Below are 25,526 nucleotides of genomic sequence, written 5' to 3' on the forward strand. Positions count from 1 at the left end.
TCATGTAGTTCAAACACTAGAGGGCAGTGTAATCAGGGTTACCATCTGTGACACAGTTTGTAGACAAAAGCACGCCACTGCCAGGGTCACCATCAGTAAGGTAGCTCTACTAGTCTATAACAGAGTCCAGACACTAGAGGGCGATGTATCTGTGAATACCATTACCTTAAGGCAGGATAGTCATTCCAGGTAAAGAAGGTCAAATCATTTTAATGGCGCTGGAATTTGCTGACATGTTGCATGCTGATCAGCACATTCAAGTAAGAATGTCACTGTTGTCTGCACTCGGGACAATATGGACCCCTAAAAAAATCTAAAAAAGCACAAGGCTGCACTTTTAATTGAAGTGTGTCATCTGTTGGCCAAAGTTATTAGCTGTAACACTGGCAGCAGTGTGCCCCCTGGTGGCTGAAATTGTCAGCTGTAATGACAGCGTAAGACTGCACCTAACTGGCATTGTGTCCCCTAGTGGCTCGGCTTATGGCCTCTAAATATGGGAGAGAAAAATTTTGAGGTCAGGGAGATCTGGTCACTAATGATGGCACCAGAGAGTGGTGATGTGTTCCATGGATGAGTAGCTCATGTGAGTAAGAATTTCACTGAGCCCTGTAAACGATGACAAGAAGAACCTCTAAATCAATCACACGCTTTATAGTCCAACGCCTTAGCTTGCTTACATTACCCTAAGAATTAAAAAGGCCACTGGATTCTGTTCTCAGGACAATAAGGACCCTTTAAATCTATATATCGAGCTCAGACACTAGAGGGCGATGTATTCGGAGGTACCATGAGCTATTTCAGGAAACGAGGGTAGAAGTTTCGAGGTCAGGTGACTATACTCACTGACGATGGCCCCAGACAGTGGTGACATGTAGTACAGGCAGATAAACATTTTACTGGACAATAATGACTCCGAACCTTAAAGAGTTCTGACACTAGAGGGCAATGTAATCAGGGTTACTCTCAGAAAAATACCTGAGACAGTTTAGGGTGAAGTAGTCAAGTACATCATCTGAAAGAGAGCTCAGACACTAGAGGGCGATGTGGTCACAGACGCCATCATTGAGAGCTCAGACACTAGAGGGCGATGTGGTCACAGACACCATCATTAGGAGCTCAGACACTAGAGGGCGATATGCCTAGTAGATTATTTAAATGCAGTACATTTGTTACAACAATTATGTTTAATTTTTAGCTCCTGTTATTATTTATTGTTACGTAGTTCAAATTATTACTATGTTTCACTTACCTATTATTTATGAATTTATTGTATAGTATAGTTCTTATGTGTATTGCGCTGGTCCTTTGTTTATGTATTTGTTGCACTGCAGCCCTGAGGAATGTTATTTCATGTCACTGTATACTGCAATACGGTGAATGGCTGGTATGACATTAAAGTCACTTGACTTGACTTGATCAGGGGTACCAACACTAAGAGCTTAGACACTAGAGGGCGATGTGGTCACAGATGCCATCATTAAGAGCTCAGACACTAGAGGGCGATGTGGTCACAGATGCCATCATTGACAGCTCAGACACTAGAGGGCGATGTGGCCACAGACGTCATCATTAAGAGTTCAAACACTAGAGAGTGATGTGGTCACAGATGCCATCATTTGGAGCTCAGACACTAGAGGGCGCTGTGGTCATGGATGCCATGATTAAAATGGCAGATACTAGAGAACATTATAAAATGTTTGATGAGAACAGACATAACAAAGTCGGCCAGTCTTATCCATCTAATTCCTCCAAAATAACATCAAGTGCCATTTTATATCTCCGTAGAGTCCTACGAGAGGGTGATGTAATCAGGGGTCCCATCATTAAGAGGGCTCAGACACTAGAGGGCGATGTGCCGCATACACTGTCAGTTCATCGTTGTTTCAGATAAGGAAAGACAGAAGTGTGGAGGTCCGGTAGTGGTACTCACTAATGAGTGGTGGCATTCTGTGTGTTAACTGGTACATACAAGTAAGAATTTCACTGTACTCTGCACACAGGATGATAAGGATCCTACACACTTGTAACAAAGTTCAAACACTAGAGGGCAATGGAGACAGGGATGCCATCAGAAACAGATTTCAGACACCAGAGGGTTATGTTGTTTAAAGGACAGAAGGTATTCCTGGGCACTAATCTTGGCAGCAGAGAGTGGCATCATGTTGCATGTCGGTCAGACTGACTGACTCCCTAACTATTTACTGTTTAGTTAAAAAGCTGAAATTTCGAAACATGGTTCATCGAGGACAGTAGGCATCCACTAAGAAAGGACATTTAGATATATTGATATTCAGGGATAAAACCCTCCCCTACAATAAAAACATTAAATAAATACATTTAAACGAAATAAATATTTTGACGGATGTCATCGGAATTTGGTGGTGGTGTAGAAAAAAGAAAATTAGCTGATATTGTTGATACTTGTTGTTACTAATGCTCTGGCGAGTACACGCTGTGTCCCCTGTTCGCCATATGTGCTGACGGAGATCACACGGAGAAATGGGGCGGAGCCAGTTTATGCAAATTAAAGGACAACTGCAAAAAGGAAGTGAAAGGAACCAAGACTGGCGAAGCTTAAAGAAGACGCATTGAGTAGGCGCTATAAAGCTCAAGTGCTTGCCAGGCACGGTAGCTGTGAGCGTCCTCAATTTCACACAACTGATCCCGTAACAGAGGTCTGTTTATTATATACTAGCTGTCCCCTGCAACTTCGCCCACTTACTAGTGAAACAGGACAAAGTTTAAAAATCAATGAAAAAATTAAAAAAAATATAATTCTGGCCAAGTGGAAGGTAGGCGCGCTGTAACGTCAAACAATGGCACTGTATCTGATCGTGTTCAGCTCTGACACGAGAGCGTCCCCCGCATGGGGAGAAGAGCATATGGCCGTGATATCTCTGCCGGTCAGCATCCACCCTCTAAAACACTCGTCTCTCAAAAATGTCAAAAGTTACTCCTTAACAATCTGTAGATGACAATGTCTGTTGATCAAACAGGTATCACTAGCTAAGTGGAGGAAAGGTGCGCTCCAACACGTGGCGAGAGGGAGAGCGACTCAAAAGGAGGCTGGCGTGTGAGTATAGATGGCCGCGCCCCTCGGCCTGCAGCATGTCTCTCTAATTAGTGTGAATACATGGCTCCTGCAACTGAACTCTGATCCTTAACGCGAGGAGAGAAGTCACAAAATCAACCGGAATGTTCAAGCAAACTATAGAAAAAAAAACGATCTAAATCCGTTGAGTAGTTCTCTCGTTTGCTAGCTAAGTGGAGGCAACACGTGGAGAGAGGTAGAGCGACTTGAACGGAGGCTGGCGTGTGAGTGGATGAGGAGGGCCCCGCCCAGCTCCTTACTCCTGAGGTCACGCCTCCCCCTCCCCTCGGCCCACAGCCTCTCTGTCTCGGAATCGTACAAATAAATTGTTACTGCAAGCAAACTACAATACTTACTGTGATGAGAGACGTCGCAAAATCAACCATAATGTTCAAGCAAATTATAGAAAAAAAAGCGATCTATAGTGCATCCAGAAAATATTCCCAGCGCTTCATCACTATTTCCACATTTTGTTATGTTACAGCCTTATTCCAAAATGGATTCAATTCATTTTTTTCCTCAGAATTCTTCACACAACACCCCATAATGACAACATGAAAAAAGTTTACTTGAGGTTTTTGCAAATTTATTAAAAATAAAAAAACGGAGAAATCCCACGTCCATAAGTATTCATAGCCTTTGCTCAATACTTTGTCGATGCACCTTTGGCAGCAATTCCAGCCTCAAGTCTTTTTGAATATGATGCCACAAGCTTGGCACACCTATCCTTGGCCAGTTTGGCACATTCCTCTTTGCAGCACCTCTCAAGCTTCATCGGGTTGAATGAGAAGTGTCGGTGCACAGCCATTTTAAGATCTCTCCAGAGATGTTCAATCGGATTCAAGTCTGGGCTCTGGCTGGGCCACTCAAGGACATTCACAGAGTTGTCCTGAAGCCACTCCTTTGATATCTTGGCTGTGTACTTAGGGTCGTTGTCCTGCTGAGAGATGAACCGTCGCCCCAGTCTGAGGTCAAGAGCACTCTGGAGCAGGTTTTCATCCAGGATGTCTCTGTACATTGCTGCAGTCATCTTTCCCTTTATCCTGACTAGTCTCCCAGTCCCCACAGCATGATGCTGCCACCACCATGCTTCACTGTAGGGATGGTATTGGCCTGGTGATGAGCGGTGCCTGGTTTCCTCCAAACGTGATGCCTGGCATTCACACCAAAGAGTTCAATCTTTGTCTCATCAGACCAGAGAATTTTCTTTCTCATGGTCTGAGAGTCCTTCAGGTGCCTTTTGGCAAACTCCAGGCAGGCTGCCATGTGCCTTTTACTAAGGAGTGGCTTCCGTCTGGCCACTCTACCATACAGGCCTGATTGGTGGATTGCTGCAGAGATGGTTGTCCTTCTGAGAGGTTCTCCTCTCTCCACAGAGGACCTCTGGAGCTCTGACAGAGTGACCATCGGGTTCTTGGTCACCTCCCTGACTAAGGCCCTTCTCCCCTGATCGCTCAGTTTAGATGGCCGGCCAGCTCTAGGAAGAGTCCTGGTGGTTTCGAACTTCTTCCACTTATGGATGATGGAGGCCACTGTGCTCATTGGGACCTTCAAAGCAGAAGAAATTTTTCTGTAACCTTCCCCAGATTTGTGCCTTGAGACAATCCTGTCTCGGAGGTCTACAGACAATTCCTTTGACTTCATGCTTGGTTTGTGCTCTGACATGAACTGTCAACTGTGGGACCTTCTATAGACAGGTGTGTGCCTTTCCAAATCATGTCCAGTCAACTGAATTTACCACAGGTGGACTCCAATGAAGCTGCAGAAACATCTCAAGGATGATCAGGGGAAACAGGAGGCACCTGAGCTCAATTGTGAGCTTCATGGCAAAGGCTGTGAATACTTATGTACATGTGCTTTCTCAATTTGTTTATTTTTAATAAATTTGCAAAAAACTCAAGTAAACTTTTTTCACGTTGTCATTATGGGGTGTTGTGTGTAGAATTCTGAGGAAAAAAATGAATTTAATCCATTTTGGAATAAGGCTGTAACATAACAATGTGGAAAAAGTGATGCGCTGTGAATACTTTCTGGATGCACTGTAAATCTGTGAGGCAGTTCTCTCGTTTGCTAGCTAAGTGGAGGCAAGGAACGTCCCGAGGCTGGCGTGTGCATGTATGAGTGAGTGAGGAGGGAGCCACCCCCCACCCCCACCCCCTCGGCCCATAGCGTCTCTCTTGGATTCATGCACATATATCGTTGATGCAAGTGAACTATGAAACTTAGTGCAATGAGAGAAGTTGCAAAATCAGCTGGAATGTTCAAGCAAATTATAGAAAAAAACCTGATCTAAATCTGTGAAGTAGTTCTCTCGTGAAAAGTGGACAGACAGACGTTGGATTTTATATATATATATATATATATGTAGATTACTTCGCCTCCACCCCCATCATCTTATCTGCTACCTTGTGAAAAATGTCAATGTGGGGACTACAATTCCCATCAGCCAGTGCACTGCTCCAGATGGTTTTGTCAGCACTCACACACTGAGAAATGCGGCATGTTGTCAAAGACAGTAACTCTCAGCCACCTTTGAATAACAATGTCATCGTCTCGTTAGGTCACAGCGTTCACCTTTACAGAAGACGCTTGCCCTCCCCTCCCACTGCTTATTTTAACGTGGACCCTTTCTGAGGAATGTGTTGTTAAAATTAGTGTGCGTGCAAAATGTCACGTATTGAAAAGGAAACTCTGCTGTTTAACTTCATATTGTCAACCAATCAACGATCAGCGTTAAGCGATTTTTGAGGTTAAAACAACAAAAAGGAAATTAAAACAGAAGGAAAGGGAGAACAGACACACGCCGCAAATGAACTGATGGAGCTACGCCACGATGGAGCAGAACGAAGCGCCGTTTCCTCAACTGGAGACGCTCTTATTCAGAATGCGATAAGAAGATGACATGACGGTGCTTTTGAGTGAGTAGAAGTAATTTTTGGCGACATAACAGAGGCCCACTGACCCAGAAATTCTCCCCGCTGACACAGCTTATAACAACAGCCCCCCCCCAAAGCCCAGCCCGCCTTACCCAGGATTTTGCTGATGTTGGAGTTGTGCATGTCCGGGAAGGCCTGCAGAATTTTCCGGCGCTCGTCTTTGGCCCAGACCATGAAGGCATTCATTGGCCGCTTGATGTGGGGCTCGTTGCTGTTTCGTCCTCTCGACTCCCTGTACACTCTTGCCTCAGTCGTGCTGGCGCCTCCTGTTGGCCAACAATAATACTGTTGTAGTTTACCTGCAGAGCCATTCAGTGCTTTACTGCCTGGAAACACCAGAGTGAGAAGGAGAGAGACCAGTACAAACCATTAATGGTTAAGAAGGAAAGAAAGGGGGCCAATCTGGCTCAGCGAAAAAAGCTTCAGTCAGGACTCTCAAGTCGAGGGGCTTACAACCTGCTAGCAAGCTGTGTCGGTGCCCAGCAGGAGTGTGGGTGTCAGCAACCGTCACGTTAAGGACGTCTCTCTTTAAAGACCACTATGTGACTGCTAGCCCATCATGGCACTGGTAGGACCCTGTAACCAATCACAGCACACACACACACACACACACACACACACAGGGGCTTTCTAACTAATGCCTGGACTTTCAGACTGCCACGGGCAGCCCTGAAGGCAACAGCGGCAAGGATGATGGGATTCCACACTGCCTCTGTGCCCCCGTGCTTAAATGACATAAATTTTGTTTAGCACGCGCCAGCCGCCCAGGAGAAATTGATTTCACTTTGTACGTGCTTGACAGCCATGTTTATTGTGCAATGAAATGTGGTGTTGCGTTCATCTGACAGCATCCATCACGGCGGCCCAATCTGCTGACTGCCAGGCCAGATGAAGGCATTCATAACTCCGGCAGCGGCACGACAGGATCAGTGTGTTAATTTATGGGGCCTCCAGTGCCATCCCTTTACAAGTGACACTGATTCAGCAATTTCCTACGTACCTACGGGGTGGGGGGGCTCAATGGAGCAACTCAGAGGTCTCATCTTGTCTCTGTACAGGACTGAGAGGCCAACGAGACGTCAGGCACAGCAAAGAGTGCAGAGTGCACCAGGGCTTGTAGGTCTACCCGGGGCAACTGTGGGCCTATGCAAAGCAGGTGAGTAAGACCCTGCGCCACCCACATACTACACCAAGGATTTTGGGTAAAAATCGTACAGTCGGAGGCAGAATGGAGCACAGAGGCTGCGTTTGTGACACACCTGCTCCCCCACGCCAGCTCTCTGTCTTCATTTGACGCTACAAGAACCACCTGAGGAAAGATGAAGACGAGAGGCCAGTGCCACAAACGAATCTGCCCTGGAATCGCACAACATGCCTACAGCAAAAGTCTGTCAAGAAAATGACAACCTGGCCCGGTGAACAAGGGGCAGTGAAGCGAGTGGGCAAAATGAAGAGGCCTCGCCAATGCAGACACTTGGCACTCAAGGCCTGTTGTCTGGCTGTCCAGCGGTGTGGTCACCAGAGCCTGGTGTGTTTAAGTGCCACATTACAATGGTTAGCACCCCAAGGCTGTCTGAATGCAGAAGCCCACGGCAGTGGCGTCAGCGGGATGGCCCTGCATAGTGGCTAGCTCATTAGTCCGTTTACCTCTATATAGCGCTCCTTCTTCACTTGGTATCGACTCAGAGCACAAACACTGTCTTTCATTATGCCCCTCCATCACCATTGTCCTCAACAATATAAACAGTGACCACTTGGATGAATGGCTGCCATAAAACCTGCCTGTCCAAATGTCTGTGTGAACCAAATTCTGTGTGTCTGTGTGAGCAGTGCCACACCAGAAGGCACTGGCAGGCAGGCAGCCTATGCCACAGAGGTGCAATGTATGATGCCAGCTGTACCACGGCCCTTCATTCTGTACTGCTAAGAGGAAGAACAAACAAACAGACCAGGGGCTCGGGCTTGGGGTGACGTCAGGCTGCACTTTTTTGACACGGGCACTCAAACTGTGGTGCAAACACTGTGGTAGGTCTCATCACTGGCAGAGATGGAAAAGATGGGCATGAAGGCATAAAGGCCGAGGGCAGACAGACGTCAGTTAAAAGGAGGGACAGATAGAGAGAGAGGTGCAAGCATCAGGGGCTATGGAACAGACATTGGTGGGGGCAGACAGACAGTGTGAGTCATAGATTGGTCAGGGGCAGACAGACAGACAGACAACCAATAACTAGACAGACAGACATGATGTTCAAGGACTCAGGAGCAGACATTGGTCAAGGCAGATGGACAGAAGGGGCAGACATTGTTACAGTAGGTCCAGATGGGTGAGTAACCAATTAGGACAGACAGTCATGCGAGTCAGAGGTTGGACAGGGGAAGCAGACATCTGACAACTGGACAGACAGATGGGGTCAGACGTCAGTCAGAGCAGACAGAATGGGCAGACATTGGTTAGGACCAGATGGACGTCAGACACACAGTCAGGCCTCGATTAGAGAGAGCTGGAGAGGCAGATACAAGATTTACATGATTGGTCAGAGGCAGACAGACAGACACATACGGGGGTCAGACATTGGACAAACAGAAGGTGAATACTTTGATTGGGGCAGACAGACAGACAGACAGAGACAAGGGTCAGACATTGCTGAGGGTTCAGATGAATGTCTGATAAATAAACAGGCACACACACACACAAGGGGCAAACATTAGTCATGGCAGACAGGTAGACAGACACTAAGGGCAGACAGAGATTTGATTAATGGACAGACAGACAGAAGGAGAGCAGACATTGGTCAGGACCTGGCAGACAGACAGACCTAGGAGTTGAAGGCCGGTCAGATGTTGGTCAGGGGCCTACAGGGAGACACACATACAGATAGTCACAAGGGTCAGAATTGGTCAGGGGTAGACATACATCTGATTAATAGACAGACAGAAGGGGTAGATGTTGGTCAGTGGCAAACAGACAGTCACTGGATATGAGGGCAGCTGTTGCTTGAAGCAGTTGTGACATCGAGGATGAGAACAGAATGAAGAGGCTGGGCGCAGGTCAAAGACGGCTCAGAGCCTACCGGTGTGCCCCTCTCCTCTCAGTTACCATACGTGTGCCCCTGTGTTTGTGACAGTAAGTCTGACGCTTGTGTCGGCGCCGTTGCCGTACACAGTGGCCATGAAGGGAGTCACTGAGATTATAAAGATGAAGGCCTCTCTGAGGCAGCAGGCCATTCGTGACCCACCCCTCGCATCCCCTCTGCATCAGTAGTGGGGTGCAGAGCTCCACACCATCAAACCTTAAACGGGCCCCCACTGGCTGGTTGATCTCATTCCCCAAACGGCAGGGCTAAGCTCGGGGCTACAGGACGGATGACAATCCCTCGTCTCACTTGGGACGAGCCGTCGGCAGCCAAGTGTCAGAAAAGCAAAGGCTTTCATGAAGGGGAAAAGTCGGCCGCAAAAGAAAAAAAAAAAAAAGAAGAAGAAGAAGAATAAAGGGTGACTTCAATAAAGCGGCTCAGCCCGGCCGCTATGGAAAATTGTGCGCTCACGGGTGGGTGCGGGGTGTGCATGATGAAGCGAACAGCAGCCTTATTCCACTTCCAGACACGCCGGCCAAAAAAGTGCCTGCTGTACACATCCAGAGGAAAAACAAGCAATAAATTCCAAGTGGCGAATGCCGAGGAAAACATTAACTTCTAATTCAATAATTCAGCAACTGTACTACGAGAAGGCGGCCTTCTTTACGAGTTCGTCCAGATGGAGTCAATTGGCCATTAATGGCTGATCTCTCCCTCCCCTTTTTATTTCCCCGATATTGTCGCAAACCGCGCTCAGATTAGCCCATTTCCTGCTCGCAATCTTTCAACATGGCTTTTGTTCTCTGAGGGCTGGCCTGACAGAGGCGTCTTAAACAAGAGCGCGGCCCAAGTGGCGCAGCACTCCGACGCGGCCCATATGTGAATGAACAAAGGGCCCATACTGAAGTCTTCTGCGGGATCGCTTAATGTTTTTCATCTGAGCTTTAATAGACCTAATGACTCTGCGGTGAGCTGATGCATGTGGCTCGTGGCTTTGCAAAATGAACGAAATTCTAGCTACTTCCACACTGGCTGCCGCTCCCGTCCAAGAGCCCTTGTTAAAATTCTGGCAGCTGCACGTCTGCCCTGCGTGTGCTCAGAGCGCCGGTGGAAGCCACCAAAAAGGCCCTGATGGCGTCAGTGGCAAACAGAGAGGGAAACAAGACGGGCAGGTAGGCGGGGGGGAGAGATGGGGCACAGACGGACAGACAGGCGGAGGGGCTGAGACCGCCGCTTATCAAGTTTTATTGGGTAGACAGCTACGAGGAAGACTAAAGGGGAAGGAGCCACCGGATCTCGAGTTTCAGTCTAAGCTCAAAATATTCTTGAGGGTCCTAACAGTGAAGGAGCCACGGGGACTCGTGTTTCAGTGTAAACTCACGACGTCTGTTTAGAACATGGCAGACACCGACCAGGCTGTGTGAATGTGCGACTTTCAGGGCGCTGCTCTCAGGCAGCTCTGTGTGGCCGACTCACCGTCAAGGTCTTCTGGTCTTGTCAGGTCAATGACTCGAGGACCCAGCTTGCCGTCCTCTCCCAGCTTGCCTGCTAAGGGATTGCCGAGGTTTTCAAACTGCACCCTGTCCTGTGAGACAAGCAAAGAAAATAAAAAAGGAAAGGCACGGGTTAAGCCAAGATCAGAGGGGTGCAACATGGCCGCCAGACATAAACACCCCCCCCCACTCTCATAGCATATAGCGCCCTTCAGGCTGTAGCAAGGTCAGAGGTCAAATACGGTTACAGCTTTACAAATTACACACCCCTAAAACTCCAACCCGACTTCAACCCGATTATCACAAAAGGATCCTAACCAAGTCTGCTCATTAGTAATATGGTGGAGAATGGGGGTCCAGATACGGGGAGTGGACAATAGAGGGGAGGAAAAACATAAACTCCATTAAGGGGGAACAGAAACCTCTGGGGGTCCACAGCTGGTTCTCACAAACTCAGGCACAGTCACAGTTCAGGAGACCACTGCCTTCTAGTGTCATGGCAGGTCGTTTTTTATATTTGTTTCTATCCTTAATTTCTACCCAGTGGTGTTATCATTGAGGTACGGAGACTCAACCAGGAAGGAGAGGAAAACCAAACCTCAATAAACGGTGAAAAGAAACCTCTGGGGGTCCACAGTCAGTTATAAGAGACAAAGCCAGATGTGGTCACAGGTCTGGAGACCTCGGCCTACTGGCCATTTCAGATTAATTTTTAAATTAATATCTGTCCATTAATGTTACCATGGAGATAAGGAGAGTGGACAACGGAGGAGAGGAAACCAAAAATTCCACTAATGGGGAAAATAAACTTCTAGGGGGTCCACTGTCGTGTGTAATAAAGTCAGACGCAGCCACCATATTACAGACCCCATACTATTTGGGTTATAATACTGAAGGTAGTTTATTATATTTATTTTTATATTCATATCTCTCTATTAACATCATCATTGAGCGACTGCCAGTTGATAACAGAAGATAGGTTAACAAATAACAATTTGAAAATTAAGCCTCTGGGAGGTCCACAGTCGTTCACAGCTCCAGAGACCACGGCCTGCTAATGTCATAGTAGGTAGTTTTTTTATGTTAATTATTATTTTAATAAATGTCCACTGATATTATTATTGAGATATGGAGAGTAGACAATGAGGAGAAGAAAAGGAAAAACTCAGTTAATGGGGAAAATAAACCTCTGGGTGGGGGGTCCAGAGTCAGTTGTAAGAGACAAAGCCAGATGGGATCACAGGCCTGGGGACCTCGGCCTACTGCTGTTGTGAGGGGAAGTATTAGATTCATTTTTAATATTAATATCTGGATATTAATGTTGCCATGGACATAAGGGGAGTGAACAATGGAGGAGAGGAAACCAAAAAACGGCATTAACTGACAGAGAGAAGAAACCTCTGGTGGTCTGCAGCCAGTCACAGATCCAGAGAGCTCAGCCTTGAATAGTGTTACAGTAGGTAGATTTCATATTTATTTTTATTTTAATGTCTGTCAGTTAATATCACCGTTGAGAAATGGAGAGCGGACAACGGAGGAGAGGAAAAGAAAATCTGCAGCCAGCAGCATTAAAGGATGTCTGGGGGTCCAGGGTCACTTATAATAACAAGGACATACAGAGACATCAGTCCACTAGTATTATGGTAAGTATTTTTTATTTACATTTTTTATTAATTTTTCTCCGTTGATCATATCATTGACATGAGAAAAGTAGACAATGAAGGAGAGGAAAAGGAAAAACTCAATTGAAGGGGAAAATAAACCTCTGGGGGTCCATGCACAGTTAGAAAAGAGGAACAAAAAAACCGTAAAGACTTGTTTTAGGGACCTTCGTTTTTCCCACCTGAATGTTTGCAATTCCTCCCGCCTTTTTTGAATGCCTCCCCAGGTATTTCTAGCATTTTGTGTTTCAGCTTCCCTTTCACTTTAGCCACCTGAAAATGTTTTTCACGTTTTTTCGAGAAGCATTTGGTTTTTCGATCTTAAGAGGATCGTAAGACCCTCATTGTTGGGGATCCGAGTGGCTGGACCAGGCCAAGGGCTCGCCTACGTAACACGTAACTGCGGCAGATAGAGGGTCATTTCCGGAAGGTGGGACTGGACCGCATGTCTGCCTGGGGGGTTGCTAGGTTGTTTCGTCGTGTAGTGGGTGTGGCAACGTGCTGTACCAGTGCATGCTCCCCAACTTGACGTGACTTGACATTTGGTTTTAGGACGGGTGCCCCTCTTTGTATTTATTTGTCGATCGACTCTACAGTATGCCGTTACTTGGTAAGGTCAACCGTAAATGTGGCGCGTGAGGCACACCTCCGTGTTGAAGGTATGAAGTTCAGCTGGGTCGTCCCAGATTGCTTTGTGGTTTCTTTGCTGATTTTCGACTCTTGAATATTTAAGATTTAAGGTTTTGTTTGGCCGTTAATCAGGTGTCTGCCTGCCCTGACCAATTCAGACCCTTGTGACTATCTGTATGTATGTCTCCCTGTAGGCCCCGAACTAACATCTGACTTCTTTTCTAACCCTATTATTTGATCTTCAAGTTATAAACCTACGTCTGCTTTGTTCAGCTGTGTTCCTTGTGTCTAAAATGCTGCCAATTTCCGTTTTCTGCCAGGACAACTGGCTGCCCACCTTGTCCTGGGCATTCTACTGCAGTGGTAGCATTGTCATGTGAACTGAACTAGGGCTCCTGTGGCTCCACGCATACACCATGGCACAGCTAATCTGGACAACTTTGGTGCGTATGAAAGAATGTACGGTAAAAATGTAATGCCAGCACTAGGGAAATGTGCAAAAATGTTGGGAGTTCTGCCATGCGGTGGAAAATTTGGCAGGCCACTAGAGCATATAAGAAAGATACCGGGAGATGAAAATCAAAAATATTCCGACTAGCAGGGGGTCATCACCAAAAGGCTAGCAAACCGTGCGACAAACCGATTATATAAACCGAAGTTCCAAGTCAAAGTAACCAATCTAGAAAAGTCCGAGAGCCAACATATCGATAGAGAGCACACACGAGGTGTATCCACAAACTTCACTCACCACGCGATGCCAGCTTATAAAGCCTGGCGCTAGTGATGTCCAATCGAGTAACTTTCAGAAACCACTCACCACCTCAATGGTCCGTCATGTCATGGCAACAGAGCCACAAAACTGGTAATGCCCACAAAAAGCAAAATGGCGATGTGATTAACAAAAGACAACAAAACGATGACAAATTAGAATTTTTTTGATCTCCAAAACCCCCTCGCCACCACAACTGAAGAGCAATAGGGTACTCTTTGCAAAACAAAAAACAAAATAATTTATGGTCCAAGTAGTTACATTCATGGCTTAGGGGGTGCACTTCAGCAGTGTGCCACCGTGCCTTCCAATATCTTACTTTAGGTTCCCACAAAGAATCCTCTGCTCAACAGTAAACACGTTTTGGTTGGTTTGCACTGTTAATTGTTGACTTAAGAGATGTACCCGCTACCTCTGGGGCATCTCGGACTGAATGGAGGGACACAGGGCTGCCACCTACCCCTTCCTAGATACACGTTTAAATCCCTCCAGAAGAGATTGTCACCTCATCCCTGAGTCTCCAGAGCTAAGGGACACCTGTGCCTACCATGGTGCTGCCTAACTTGTGTTCTTCTCTTTTGTAAAATAACTTGTGTTATGGCACAGGACAGTAGTGAGGAAAGAATCGTGGGAAAGAGGGGTCCTTCCATCGGATTGGCTGTCTCAGCTGTGGAATGGCCAAATGGGGGAGGCAGCTTGATGGCTGAGGTCTCCAGGACTCTAAACAAATCCAAATCGTATTATGGGATATCATCTACTGTTACATTCTGCTCCTTACTTCTAAAATTTTAATTTCTATAACGTATTGAGGATTTGTTCTGTTCTGTGTATTGTATTGACCCCCTTCTTTTTGACCCCCACTGCACACCCAACCTACCAGGAAAGGGGTCTCTTTTTGAACTTCCTTTCCTGAGGTTTCTTCCATTTTTTCCCTACAAGGTTTTTTTGGGAGTTTTTCCTTGTCTTGTCTTAGAGAGTCACAGCTGGGGGGCTGTCAAGAGGCAGGGCCTGTTAAAGCCCATTGCGGCACTTCTTGTGTGATTTGGGCTATACAAAAAAATAATCTGTATTGTATTGTATTGTATTGTAGTGGTGAGGTGTTGGATGTCAAGTCAGTTTGGGTCCAACAAGACAGAAAAATCCTGTCAGCCTTGGATACCAAGGCTCCAAGTATCTTGGGTGTCTTTGTAGGGAAACAATATGGCGGTATAGCAGTGGAGAGCAACAGAGTTGATGAATGTCACTAAAGGGGTGTGTGTGTGTGTGTTTATATATGAGGGGGAGTTAAGCTAAAGTTAGAAAATGGAAAGCACCTTCACAAAACTGATCATGTCATTTTTCAATGGAGTCTCCACCCTTCTCAATACACTTGCACCACCTTGTGCCTGGCAGTGCCAGCAGAATACAAGGCTTTGTCTTGTCCTCACCACCACTCGTGCACCGCTTTCTTCACATTTTCATCTGTCTCGAATCGATGACCACCCAGATGTTTTTTTAGCAGTCCAAAAAGATGGAAATCACACGGTGCCAAATCTGGGAATAAGGAGGATGTGGCAATACCTCAGACTTCAGTGTCTCCAGACAAGCCTTGGTGGTCTTAGCGGTGTGTGTGTCATTGTCTTGTCTTTGAGACAGCAGTCCCCGCCGTTTGGATGGAATAGCAGGCTTCACATTGGTCTCCAGCAAGTCACAGGAACTTGCACTACTGACTGCAGGACCCCTCGGCATTTGGTGTTCAACAATAACTTGGGTGCACAAGTGGCTGCCAGGACAAGACAAAGCCTTTTATTCTGCTGGAATCCCAGCACTTCCAGGCAGGTGGCACAAGTGCATTGAGAAGATCAGTTTTGTGAAGGTTCATTCCATTGTGTAATGAGTCCCATTTTCTAACTTGACTTGACTTCCCCTTCTATCTATCTATCTATCTATCTATCTATCTATCTATCTATCTATCTATCTATCTATCTATCTATCTATCTATCTATCTGTCTGTCTGTCTGTCTGTCTGTCTGTCTGTCTGTCTGTCTGTCTGTCTGTCTGTCTGTCTGTCATTATATAGTATCTATCTATCTATCTATCTGTCTGTCTGTCTGTCTGTCTGTCTGTCTGTCTGTCTGTCTGTCTGTCTATTATTATATAGTATCTATCTATCTATCTGTCTGTCTGTCTATTATTATATAGTATCTATCTATCTATCTATCTATCTATCTATCTATCTATCTATCTATCTATCTATCTATCTATCTATCTATCTATCTATCTATCTATCTATCTATCTATCTATCCTTTATTAGGTACACCTGCTCAACTGCTTGTTAACACAAATACCCAATCTGCCAATCACATGGCATCACATCAATGCATTTTGGCCTGTAGACATTGTGGAAAGAAAGGGAAATACGTTGCCTGGTCTGATGAGTCTCAATTTCTGCTGTGACATTTGGATGGTGGGATCAACATTTGGTGTCAATGCGCCATGTCACAAAGCTCAGATCATCTCCAACTGGTTTCCTGAACATGACAATGAGCTCACTGGACTCTGATGATCTCGTTCCAGCAGAGCACCTTTGGGATGTGGTGGAGCATTAGATTCAAATTTGCAGTAACTATGTGACGCTGTCATGTCAAAATGGACCAAAACCTCTGAGGAATTACGGCAGTTCTGGAGGCCAAAGGGGGTCCAACCCGGTACTAGCAAGGTGTACCTAATAAAGTGGCCGGTGAGTGCATATATAACACATGCAAAGATGCGACAAAAACAGCCAATCAGTAGCCCCAATTAGAGTGTGGTGACTGAAGTGCTGAACCTTCAGCCCGAGACCAAAGGGGGCATCTCTGATCCAAAACGGGCGGATCAGTACACAGCTTTGGGACCCCCCCCCCCCCCCCCAATTCTGTCTCAGTATTCTTTGTTTGTGGATGCATCACGTCGCACTAATGACATCAGTATGCGTTATCCCTCAGTGGATACCCGATATTTCAACATTTTCGATAGTACAGTTAGCTTTACTTGTGAGTAGGCCTTAGAGTCAGGATTGCCTGCGGCTTTAGATTCATGTCTTGCTCCTTTGACTCTCGTTTGTGTGGTTATGGCTGTTCTCATAGTTCTGATCCTTTGCCTGCCTTGACGTCATCTTTGAATATGTATATCATGTCCCAGTCTGGTCACAACAGTCCTTCAGCACTCCTGTGTCTCGTCAAGCCCTGTATCTCCAAGCTCGACCTCCCACTGTTGATAAGTTCAGATAGGTAAGCAGGGCTTTGGCCATTTAATATGTAAGTCAGCCCTTAACTTAACTGGAAACCAGTGTAAGGACTTGAGGACAGGGGTTATGTGCCCAGACTTTCTAGTTCTTGTTTGCATTCCTGCAGTTTTGATCTAACTATGGGGCTGCATGGACAACACTTCAAACAACCTGTACATAGCGCATTGCAGAAGTCCATAAATACAGGAATTCATTTCCTCAGTATTTTCTGTATTTAGACCCCATCCTAATTTTTCTAATATTTTGAAGCTGCACGCTGCTAATTCAATAGCAATGTCAAAAAGAAAGTCATGGGGTCTGCCCTTTCACCCTCCCTTCAATTTCCCTCTCTGCACCTGCGTAACCCGCCCTGCAGGGGGCGCCTGTCCAATGACTAGGGAAGCAGCTGAATGCGGTCGCGCAGGGAGTCGGCAACGGCTGCTGGGGCTGAGGAGCCTTTTGTGCCGGTTTCCTTGTAATCTTAAGCGTTCGCTGTCTTTATCGGGAGCTCAAAGCTCAGCGGTTATCATTTATTCAGTATTCACGCTTTAAAGAGCTTGCCGTGTTTTCCCTTTTGTCGTGTTGTTTTATACTCAGATTAAACTTGGCATCATGTCGTACTTGACATACAATGAGACGCTGTCATTCACTGCTCTGCAACAATCTTAAATGTCATGTCCGCGTACATTTACAGAATAAAATAAGAGCTTTCAGGGCTCTGAATAGTCGCTGCACATTACACTTAATGTATTATGCAGAAGAGGAGTGCGGCCTGCTGCTGCTGCTCTATTGTTACATGACCTAGTTCTGCGGAGAAGGCGCAGGGCATTAGCAAAGTGCCATCATCGTCTCTGGAGCCAAGTGGGAGAAGGCGCCCCCCGTGGCCAGCATGTGTCACAGTCAGCATAATACATCGCCTGACATGTATTTCAAGGGATCAGACCGGTCACGAAGGAAGGAGGGAGGCCAAACTACTTGTTCGACCAGGGGCCTGCATTCGTCTTCTGCTGCCCAGACATGGCATGTGCGCATTTCACACATCTCAAGTGAAAACATCTTCCGGGGAGCGGAAAGCAAAAAAAAAAAAATGAACATGTAACAGACGGGCTAAAGGAATGAGCAGCTAATTACTTACGGTCAGACAGCTTGACTTGATTTACAATTAAAGAGCACCTGCTCCGGGCCGTCGCCGCGCTCATCTGCTCTGCTTGTGTAAGTGATTTCCAATGATGATGTATACGCCGAGCCGGCCGCGCGTGCGGGGCGGCAAGAGAAATAGACGCGCTGGCCGCATTCTTCTGCGGTTTGTTAAATGCTACCTGTCACCTTATTAATCACACACTTGTATTATCGGAGTTAATGAAAGAGCAGCTTGACTGATCGCACGAGATTATTCCGAGCTTGCCCGTCTATGTCACACCGCCGTTGGAGGCTTTCTGGACATGCCGGAGGAGAAGGAAAATAAGCAAAAAAAAAAAAAAGTTATACTTCATACAAAACCATGGGCCGAAAACGAGAGGAGTGGCAGGCGAGTGGTTCGGGAAGAAGTTCAGGATGGGCAGGACATCTCACCCAAATGATGAAGTTCAAGTCCCAAAGTGGACAATTCTGGAGTCCCACGTGAAGAGTCTCAGCATTGCATGATGGGACAGTGAAAGGGAATTCCCAATAGAGGCTGTGCTGAGGATAAAATGGGCAGGCTGGAGGTGTGCCAGAACAGCAGTGGGCAGCAGGTTTCATCCTAAAGAGTGGAAGGGGGGCAACCCTCAAAGTCTGTTTCATTTCTGTAGAGCTGTACCCACAGTACAATGCGCTATATAAATAACATTCAATTTGAAATGATGCACTGGGCGCCCCCTACAGTATCCCGCCAGTGCTGTCGTGTGTCCATAAATCCTAAACTGTTAAAGGACACTAATGAATGCTAAATGAAGTTCACGCCTGGTTTTTGTAGCGACAATGAATTTCCATTAAATTTTATACGCAGCCTTTTAGATGCGGATCGCTGATAGCTTTTATAATTTATCGCCGAGCACAAGAATTATCCTCCCAATGATGGCCGTTATTTATACGTGCAACATAACAAGTTTTTGGGTGCACGGAGAAATGTTCGGAGACGGAATGTGGCTTTACAAGTGCGCCGTCAAGTGCAGCCATAAATTAATGGCGTTTTTATTATTTTATGGTGTCATTAAATTTTTACTGATCACTTTGCCACTGAAGAGCCAGAAAGGCCATTAATGCAAACTGGGACACTGGCATCAGGAGACGCTTCCCCACTGGTTTTTAGTAAATAGCTTGCTATAAAGGATATTTATAATGCACAATAAAAAAGGAGAGGCAGCGTTTAGGCGACGCTTCCTACATTTAAAAATAGTTTCCCCCCCAAAAGAGAACGGGCCGGGCCGCTCAAGCACGAGAGAGAGGAACAATATGCAGCATCTAATATTACAGCGGGCAGGCACCCCTCCCACTTGAGATTAGCCAGTGCCCGCTGCCTCAAATGAATTCAACATGCCCCCTTTCCAAAAATAGCCAAGCGGCCTACCGGCCAGGCACCCACAATGCTCCCCGCGTGATGCGAGTGAGTCTCCGCTCTGGTCACACACGTTTTCTGCTGGGCTGCGGATGGCTGCACGCTGAAGTCATAGCAAGGAAGCCGACACGGGCCCCGCTGGAACGGCCTGGCGTTTCATGTGAAGCCAAGAAGAGCCCATGTCAGCGCTTTCACGAGGGCTTTAATCACACAAGCCACAGAGCTTGTGCCGGAGGAGTGCCCGGCCGGCCGCAGGACAGATTTGGAGCACCGCGAATAGAAGCGGCACGCTGACGGCAGCTGGGAAGCAGGCCGGTGAAATGGCTTCTGGAAAGCGGCAACCTTGATGCCCACCGGCTGTGAACATCACACTCAGAATGTTGTCACAAACACGGGAGGGCCTATGGGTAAGGGACGGCTCCAGGTCACTCGAGTGTGGCTGGAGTTTGTGGATCACACGCACTACCTTATAACTTTAAGATGGTGGACAACACCAACTCCCCTTTATATTGGTCCAGTCCTGTTCTTTTTATTTAAAAGTAGCAAGCAGACAGAACGCCTCAGATCAAGATGGCTCTCGGCAGCATTCACAAAAGGCTGCCATATTCTACCAGACACACTTTATTCTTTCCCCAAATCAGGTGCCACAGCTAATCGGACAACAAGACGAGTTGGCTTGGCTCGTTGGAACAAACTGGGGACGGGCAGGTAGAGGAGACAGCGCCCAGCCCATTAAGAGGGTGGCACAAGGTCTGTTTTGTTGAATTCAGTTTCATTTTTGCATAAGTACAGAAAGAGGACGGGGTTTGCGTCCCGTGGGCTCCATTCGTGGAGTTTGCATGTTCTCCCCATGTTCATGTAGGTTTGTATCCTCCTGCCTTGTGCCCGGTGATTGCTGGGATAGGCTCCAGCTACCCTGATACCATACCCTGGCTAGATAAGCAGGTAAAGAAAACGGACGGATGGATGAATAGAGAATTCAAATTCACACCTCTCAATGGAGAGACCAACCCATTGACCTGAAGAAGATTGCATGTATTGTAATGTCTGTTGCTCTGCTGGTTATTATAGGATGTAGCTAGCACCTTTCAACAACATCAAGTAACCAGCTGGACAAAAAACATGGCGTACCGCGCATCACAACAGAAACAGAGAAGGCGTCAATGGGCAACTCAATGTTACAATCAGGGTGACCACCACTGACCTCCACCCCTACAACTGATGGACTTACGTTTGGCTCTTCTGTCCCTTTCAACATCCATAGCCATCCTGTCCGCAACGGCTGACGTTTAAGTCAATGGCTGTCCGAAGACGTTTGGCCTCTGATTAGATGTGGGCAGGCGTCTGTCTAAGAAGTTCTGGGCACAGGTGAGGGCAGACGTCACCGCACATCTGCCAGGCTTCTCCACTCGAGTCCTCCCGCTCATATGGTTCCAATCCTGTCAGCCGCTTAAAGGTTATTTATAATTTTGGAATCGTGAAGCACATGCAGCCGTGCGGTAAGCCAGCTAGAGCGTTTTATGCGGTTTCTTCGCAAGCAGATCGAGAGCAAGCCAGTCAAGGCCTCTTCGTTTAACCCTTTCTGTAACTTCCCACCGTCTGAACGCAGGGGCAACGAAAGGGGTCTGCTAGAGCCTAAGTACCTTAGGCTGGTGATCTCATTGACCCCGGGGCTCAATGTGGAAAGCAGGGCCAGGACTGTGGCCTGATGGAACCCAGAAGTCCAGAGATGAGCGCACCCTGGCAGGAAGAGAGGAAGAGCAGCCCACAGGACGCTAGTCTGGATGAAGATGAGCCCTCGGCTGATCGGCCTCATTCAAAGCATACAACTTAACAAACGTAATGGAGGGAGACAGAACCTCGTATGAATTTTTAACAAAGTCATTGGGTTACGCTTTATTCACGTTTAGTTGGGCATTTTAAACTTTTAACCTTGTTAGATTTAAGGCTCACCACTCCACTTTCATTTACTTTTTCATTTTGTTAGAACAACAACTGTCAATGTAGGCCCATTGTTCATAATAGCAATGCTGGAAAAATAAATACGCACCAGTCTGAGGCTGCCTGCCCATGAGAGAACACGGTGAGGCACTGCAGTGCCAATGGGGCCAAGTCAATGTCTGACCAACGTGCCACCCGTCACTACTCCCCAGTGCCAATTATACAAGAGGGGATGGACAGATAGATAGATAGATAGATAGATAGATAGATAGATAGATAGATAGATAGATAGATAGATAGATAGATAGATAGATGAAAGGCACTATATAATAGATAGATAGATAGATAGATAGATAGATAGATAGATAGATAGATAGATAGATAGATAGATAGATAGATGAAAGGCACTATATAATAGATAGATAGATAGATAGATAGATAGATAGATAGATAGATAGATAGATAGATAGAGTGAAAGGCACTATATAATAAATAGATAGATAGATAGAGATAGATAGATAGATAGATAGATACATAGATAGATAGATAGATAGATAGATAGATAGATAGATAGATAGATAGATAGATAGATGTGAAAGGCACTATATGACAGATAGATAGATAGATAGATAGATAGATAGATAGATAGATAGATAGATAGATAGATGTGAAAGGCACTATATGACAGATAGATAGATAGATAGATAGATAGATAGATAGATAGATAGATAGATAGATGTGAAAGGCACTATATGACAGATAGATAGATAGATAGATAGATAGATAGATAGATAGATAGATAGATGTGAAAGGCACTATATGACAGATAGATAGATAGATAGATAGATGAAAGGCACTATATAATAGATAGATAGATAGATAGAGTGAAAGGCACTATATAATAGATAGATAGATAGATAGATAGATATGAAAGGCACTATACGACAGATAGATAGATAGATAGATGTGAAAGGCACTATAAGACAGATAGATAGATAGATAGATATGAAAGGCACTATACGACAGATAGATAGATAGATAGATAGATAGATAGATAGATAGATAGATGTGAAAGGCACTATATGACAGATAGATAGATAGATAGATGTGAAAGGCACTATATGACAGATAGATAGATAGATAGATAGATGAAAGGCACTATATAATAGATAGATAGATAGATAGATAGATAGAGTGAAAGGCACTATATAATAGATAGATAGATAGATAGATGAAAGGCACTATATAATAGATAGATAGATAGATAGATAGATAGATAGATAGAGTGAAAGGCACTATATGACAGATAGATAGATAGAATGATAGATAGATAGATAGATAGATGAAAGGCACTATATAATAGATAGATAGATAGATAGATGAAAGGCACTATAAACTGTAATAGATAGATAGATAGATAGATAGATAGATAGATAGATAGATGTGAAAGGCACTATATGACAGATAGATAGATAGATAGATAGATAGACAGATAGATGTGAAAGGCACTATATGACAGATAGATAGATAGATAGATAGATAGATAGATAGATGAAAGGCACTATATAATAGATAGATAGATAGATAGATAGAGTGAAAGGCACTATATAATAGATAGATAGATAGATATGAAAGGCACTATACGACAGATAGATAGATAGATAGATAGATAGATAGATAGATGTGAAAGGCACTATATGACAGATAGATAGATAGATAGATGTGAAAGGCACTATATGACAGATAGATAGATAGATAGATAGATAGATAGATAGATAGATGTGAAAGGCACTATATGACAGATAGATAGATAGATAGATAGAGTGAAAGGCACTATATAATAGATAGATAGATAGATAGATAGATAGATGAAAGGCACTATATAATAGATAGATAGATAGAGGCACTATATGACAGATAGATAGATAGATAGATAGATGAAAGGCACTATATACTGTAATAGATAGATAAATAGATAGATAGATATGACAGGCACTATAGATAGATAGATAGATGAAAGGCACTATATAATAGATAGATAGATAGATAGATAGATGAAAGGCACTATATACTGTAATAGATAGATAGATAGATAGATAGATAGATAGATAGATAGATAGATAGATAGATAGATATGACAGGCACTATAGATAGATAGATAGATAGATAGATAGATAGATAGATAGATAGATAGATAGATAGATAGATGAAAGGCGATATATAATATAATATATAAAGAACTATTTAGGGGCAGCATGTTGGCACAGTTGTACCCCTGCTGCCTCACAGTAAGGAGACAGGAGTTGCAAGTCCTGCCAATGCCCACGTGGGTTTCCTCCCGCAGTCCAAAGACATGGTGGTTTAGTGGACTGGCGATGTGTGGGTGTTCACCCTGAAATGGACTGGCACCCTGTTCTGGTGTTGTTTCTGCCTTGTGCCCGATGATTGCTGGGACAGATTAGCTGCCCTGTGGCCTTGCCCTGAATCAGTGGGTTAAGAAGACAGATGGATGGTTGCACTGTTTAGACAGATGGGCAGGAAACTGGCTATAGTTAGGTAAGGTATGCTCTTGTAAACAGGCAGATGTGAATGGCACTATATAAACAGATCACTAGCAGTAATCGTTGTATTGACCCATGTGCAGATTCCCGTGGAATTCTTACTCGCTTGTCCAGCCAACATGCGACACACCACCACTCTCAGGCGCCATAATGATAAGACTATGGGGGTGAATCCAACAAACAAGTTCCCAGCAGCAGGACTTGGCATGGCTGCCCCGTGAACAGCAGAGTTCACAACAAATGCCAGCGAAGGGCGAGGAATTGTTGCAAGTGTATGAATGTAGAGCTGTGATGGGGTCATCAGCTTCTTCTTTGCGGGTCGGTGGACCTGCAGTGGATGGGCCAGGTGGACTCCTGTTACAGATCTTCAGCTTCACAACTTGGTAACTGGGTAAAACGTGGTGCCCAACATCTGCTGATGTTTGACACTCATCCTCTTGCTTTGCTTGTAGTTCATCCATATATGATGGGACTTTCCGTCTTTAGATCTCATGGACAATCAAGCCGTACAAAGGGCTGTAGCTTGGTGAGGCCCAGAGATGGACGATCAACATGCCACCAGCTTGTTGTCTTTGCTGTGCCCGGCTGGAGTAATTGATTGGTGTGGTAAGCAGTAACACTCAGCAGTGCTCTGCCGTGGCTCAGATAAATCAATATTTAATATCCAGTCCTTCATCCCATCTCACTTACCTTTACAAGGGCTTCATGGGAGCTTTCACTGTGATAAACTTGCCGACGCTGTGCGCTGTTAAAGAGCACACTATTTATGTCAGGTAAGCTGTATTCCTGAAATATTAATATTGTGAAAGTGACCCAAGTGAAGGCTCCACCTTTAGAGCCGCTGAGCTGCATCGGCATCCTGCTTCTCCACTGACTTGACAAATGTATCTCCTCTGGCTTCTTTTGGAACAATTACTCACAAAGAAAGTGACCCCAGTGGCAAGGTGCTGCAGCTGGCATGGAAAGGGCAATAGCTCTCCTGGCACACCTGTGTTTATTGGGATATGGTGGCTCTTTCACGACCTACAAGTCCAAAAGGCACCCTGCTCACGTGGGAGCCTGAAGTATGGAGATCTGGTCCACTGATGGGTCAGCTGGTTGGCATACTGAAGTCACGTGATCTGCTGGACTAGGGAGTCAGCTGGGTGGGATACTGAAGTCAGGAAATCTGCTCGAATTGTGGGTCTCCTAGTTGGGACACTGAACTTGGGAGACCAGCTTAACTGGATGCATTTGCTTATTCAGCAGGTGGCGACTCTTCTATATAAAGGGAACACCAGACTGGCAAACCCCCAGAGAGCTGGAGTGGGAAAAATGCGTAAGGGGTACTGATATATCGGATTTAAAACTATCCAAGGGAAACTTGACCTTCACTTTCACTCCCAAGTTGAGAGATCCACTCGATTACTGGGTCTGCTGGTCAGGATACTCAAATCGATGGATACACTTGATTGGTGGGCCTGCTGCTCGAGATACTGAAGTTGGGGAAATCCTCCTGACGACTGGGTCAGCTGGTTGGGATATTAAAATTGCAAACTCCACTTGACTGATAACGTTGCTGCCTGGGATACTGAAGTTGGGAAATCCAC

General features: G+C 45.5%; 1 protein-coding gene across 4 annotated transcripts in view; it reads right to left on the reverse strand.

The window, feature by feature from the left end:
• sox6 (SRY-box transcription factor 6) overlaps positions 1 to 25,526 on the reverse strand; it is a 264,750-nt gene that overhangs the window by 22,298 nt on the left and 216,926 nt on the right. For 2 of the 4 annotated variants that reach the window (XM_028796093.2, XM_028796092.2), the window contains exons 11-12: positions 10,578 to 10,686; positions 6,120 to 6,293 (exon numbers count right to left, since the gene is read on the reverse strand). In XM_028796093.2, coding sequence (XP_028651926.1) covers positions 6,120 to 6,293; positions 10,578 to 10,686 — 283 coding nt within the window. Of the gene's footprint in view, positions 1 to 6,119; positions 6,354 to 10,577; positions 10,687 to 25,526 lie in introns of all 4 variants that reach the window. The other 2 variants (XM_051923458.1, XM_051923457.1) reach the window with 1 other exon arrangement.

This window comes from Erpetoichthys calabaricus, chromosome 2 (assembly GCF_900747795.2).
Source record: "Erpetoichthys calabaricus chromosome 2, fErpCal1.3, whole genome shotgun sequence".
Taxonomy (NCBI): Eukaryota; Metazoa; Chordata; class Cladistia; order Polypteriformes; family Polypteridae; genus Erpetoichthys; species Erpetoichthys calabaricus.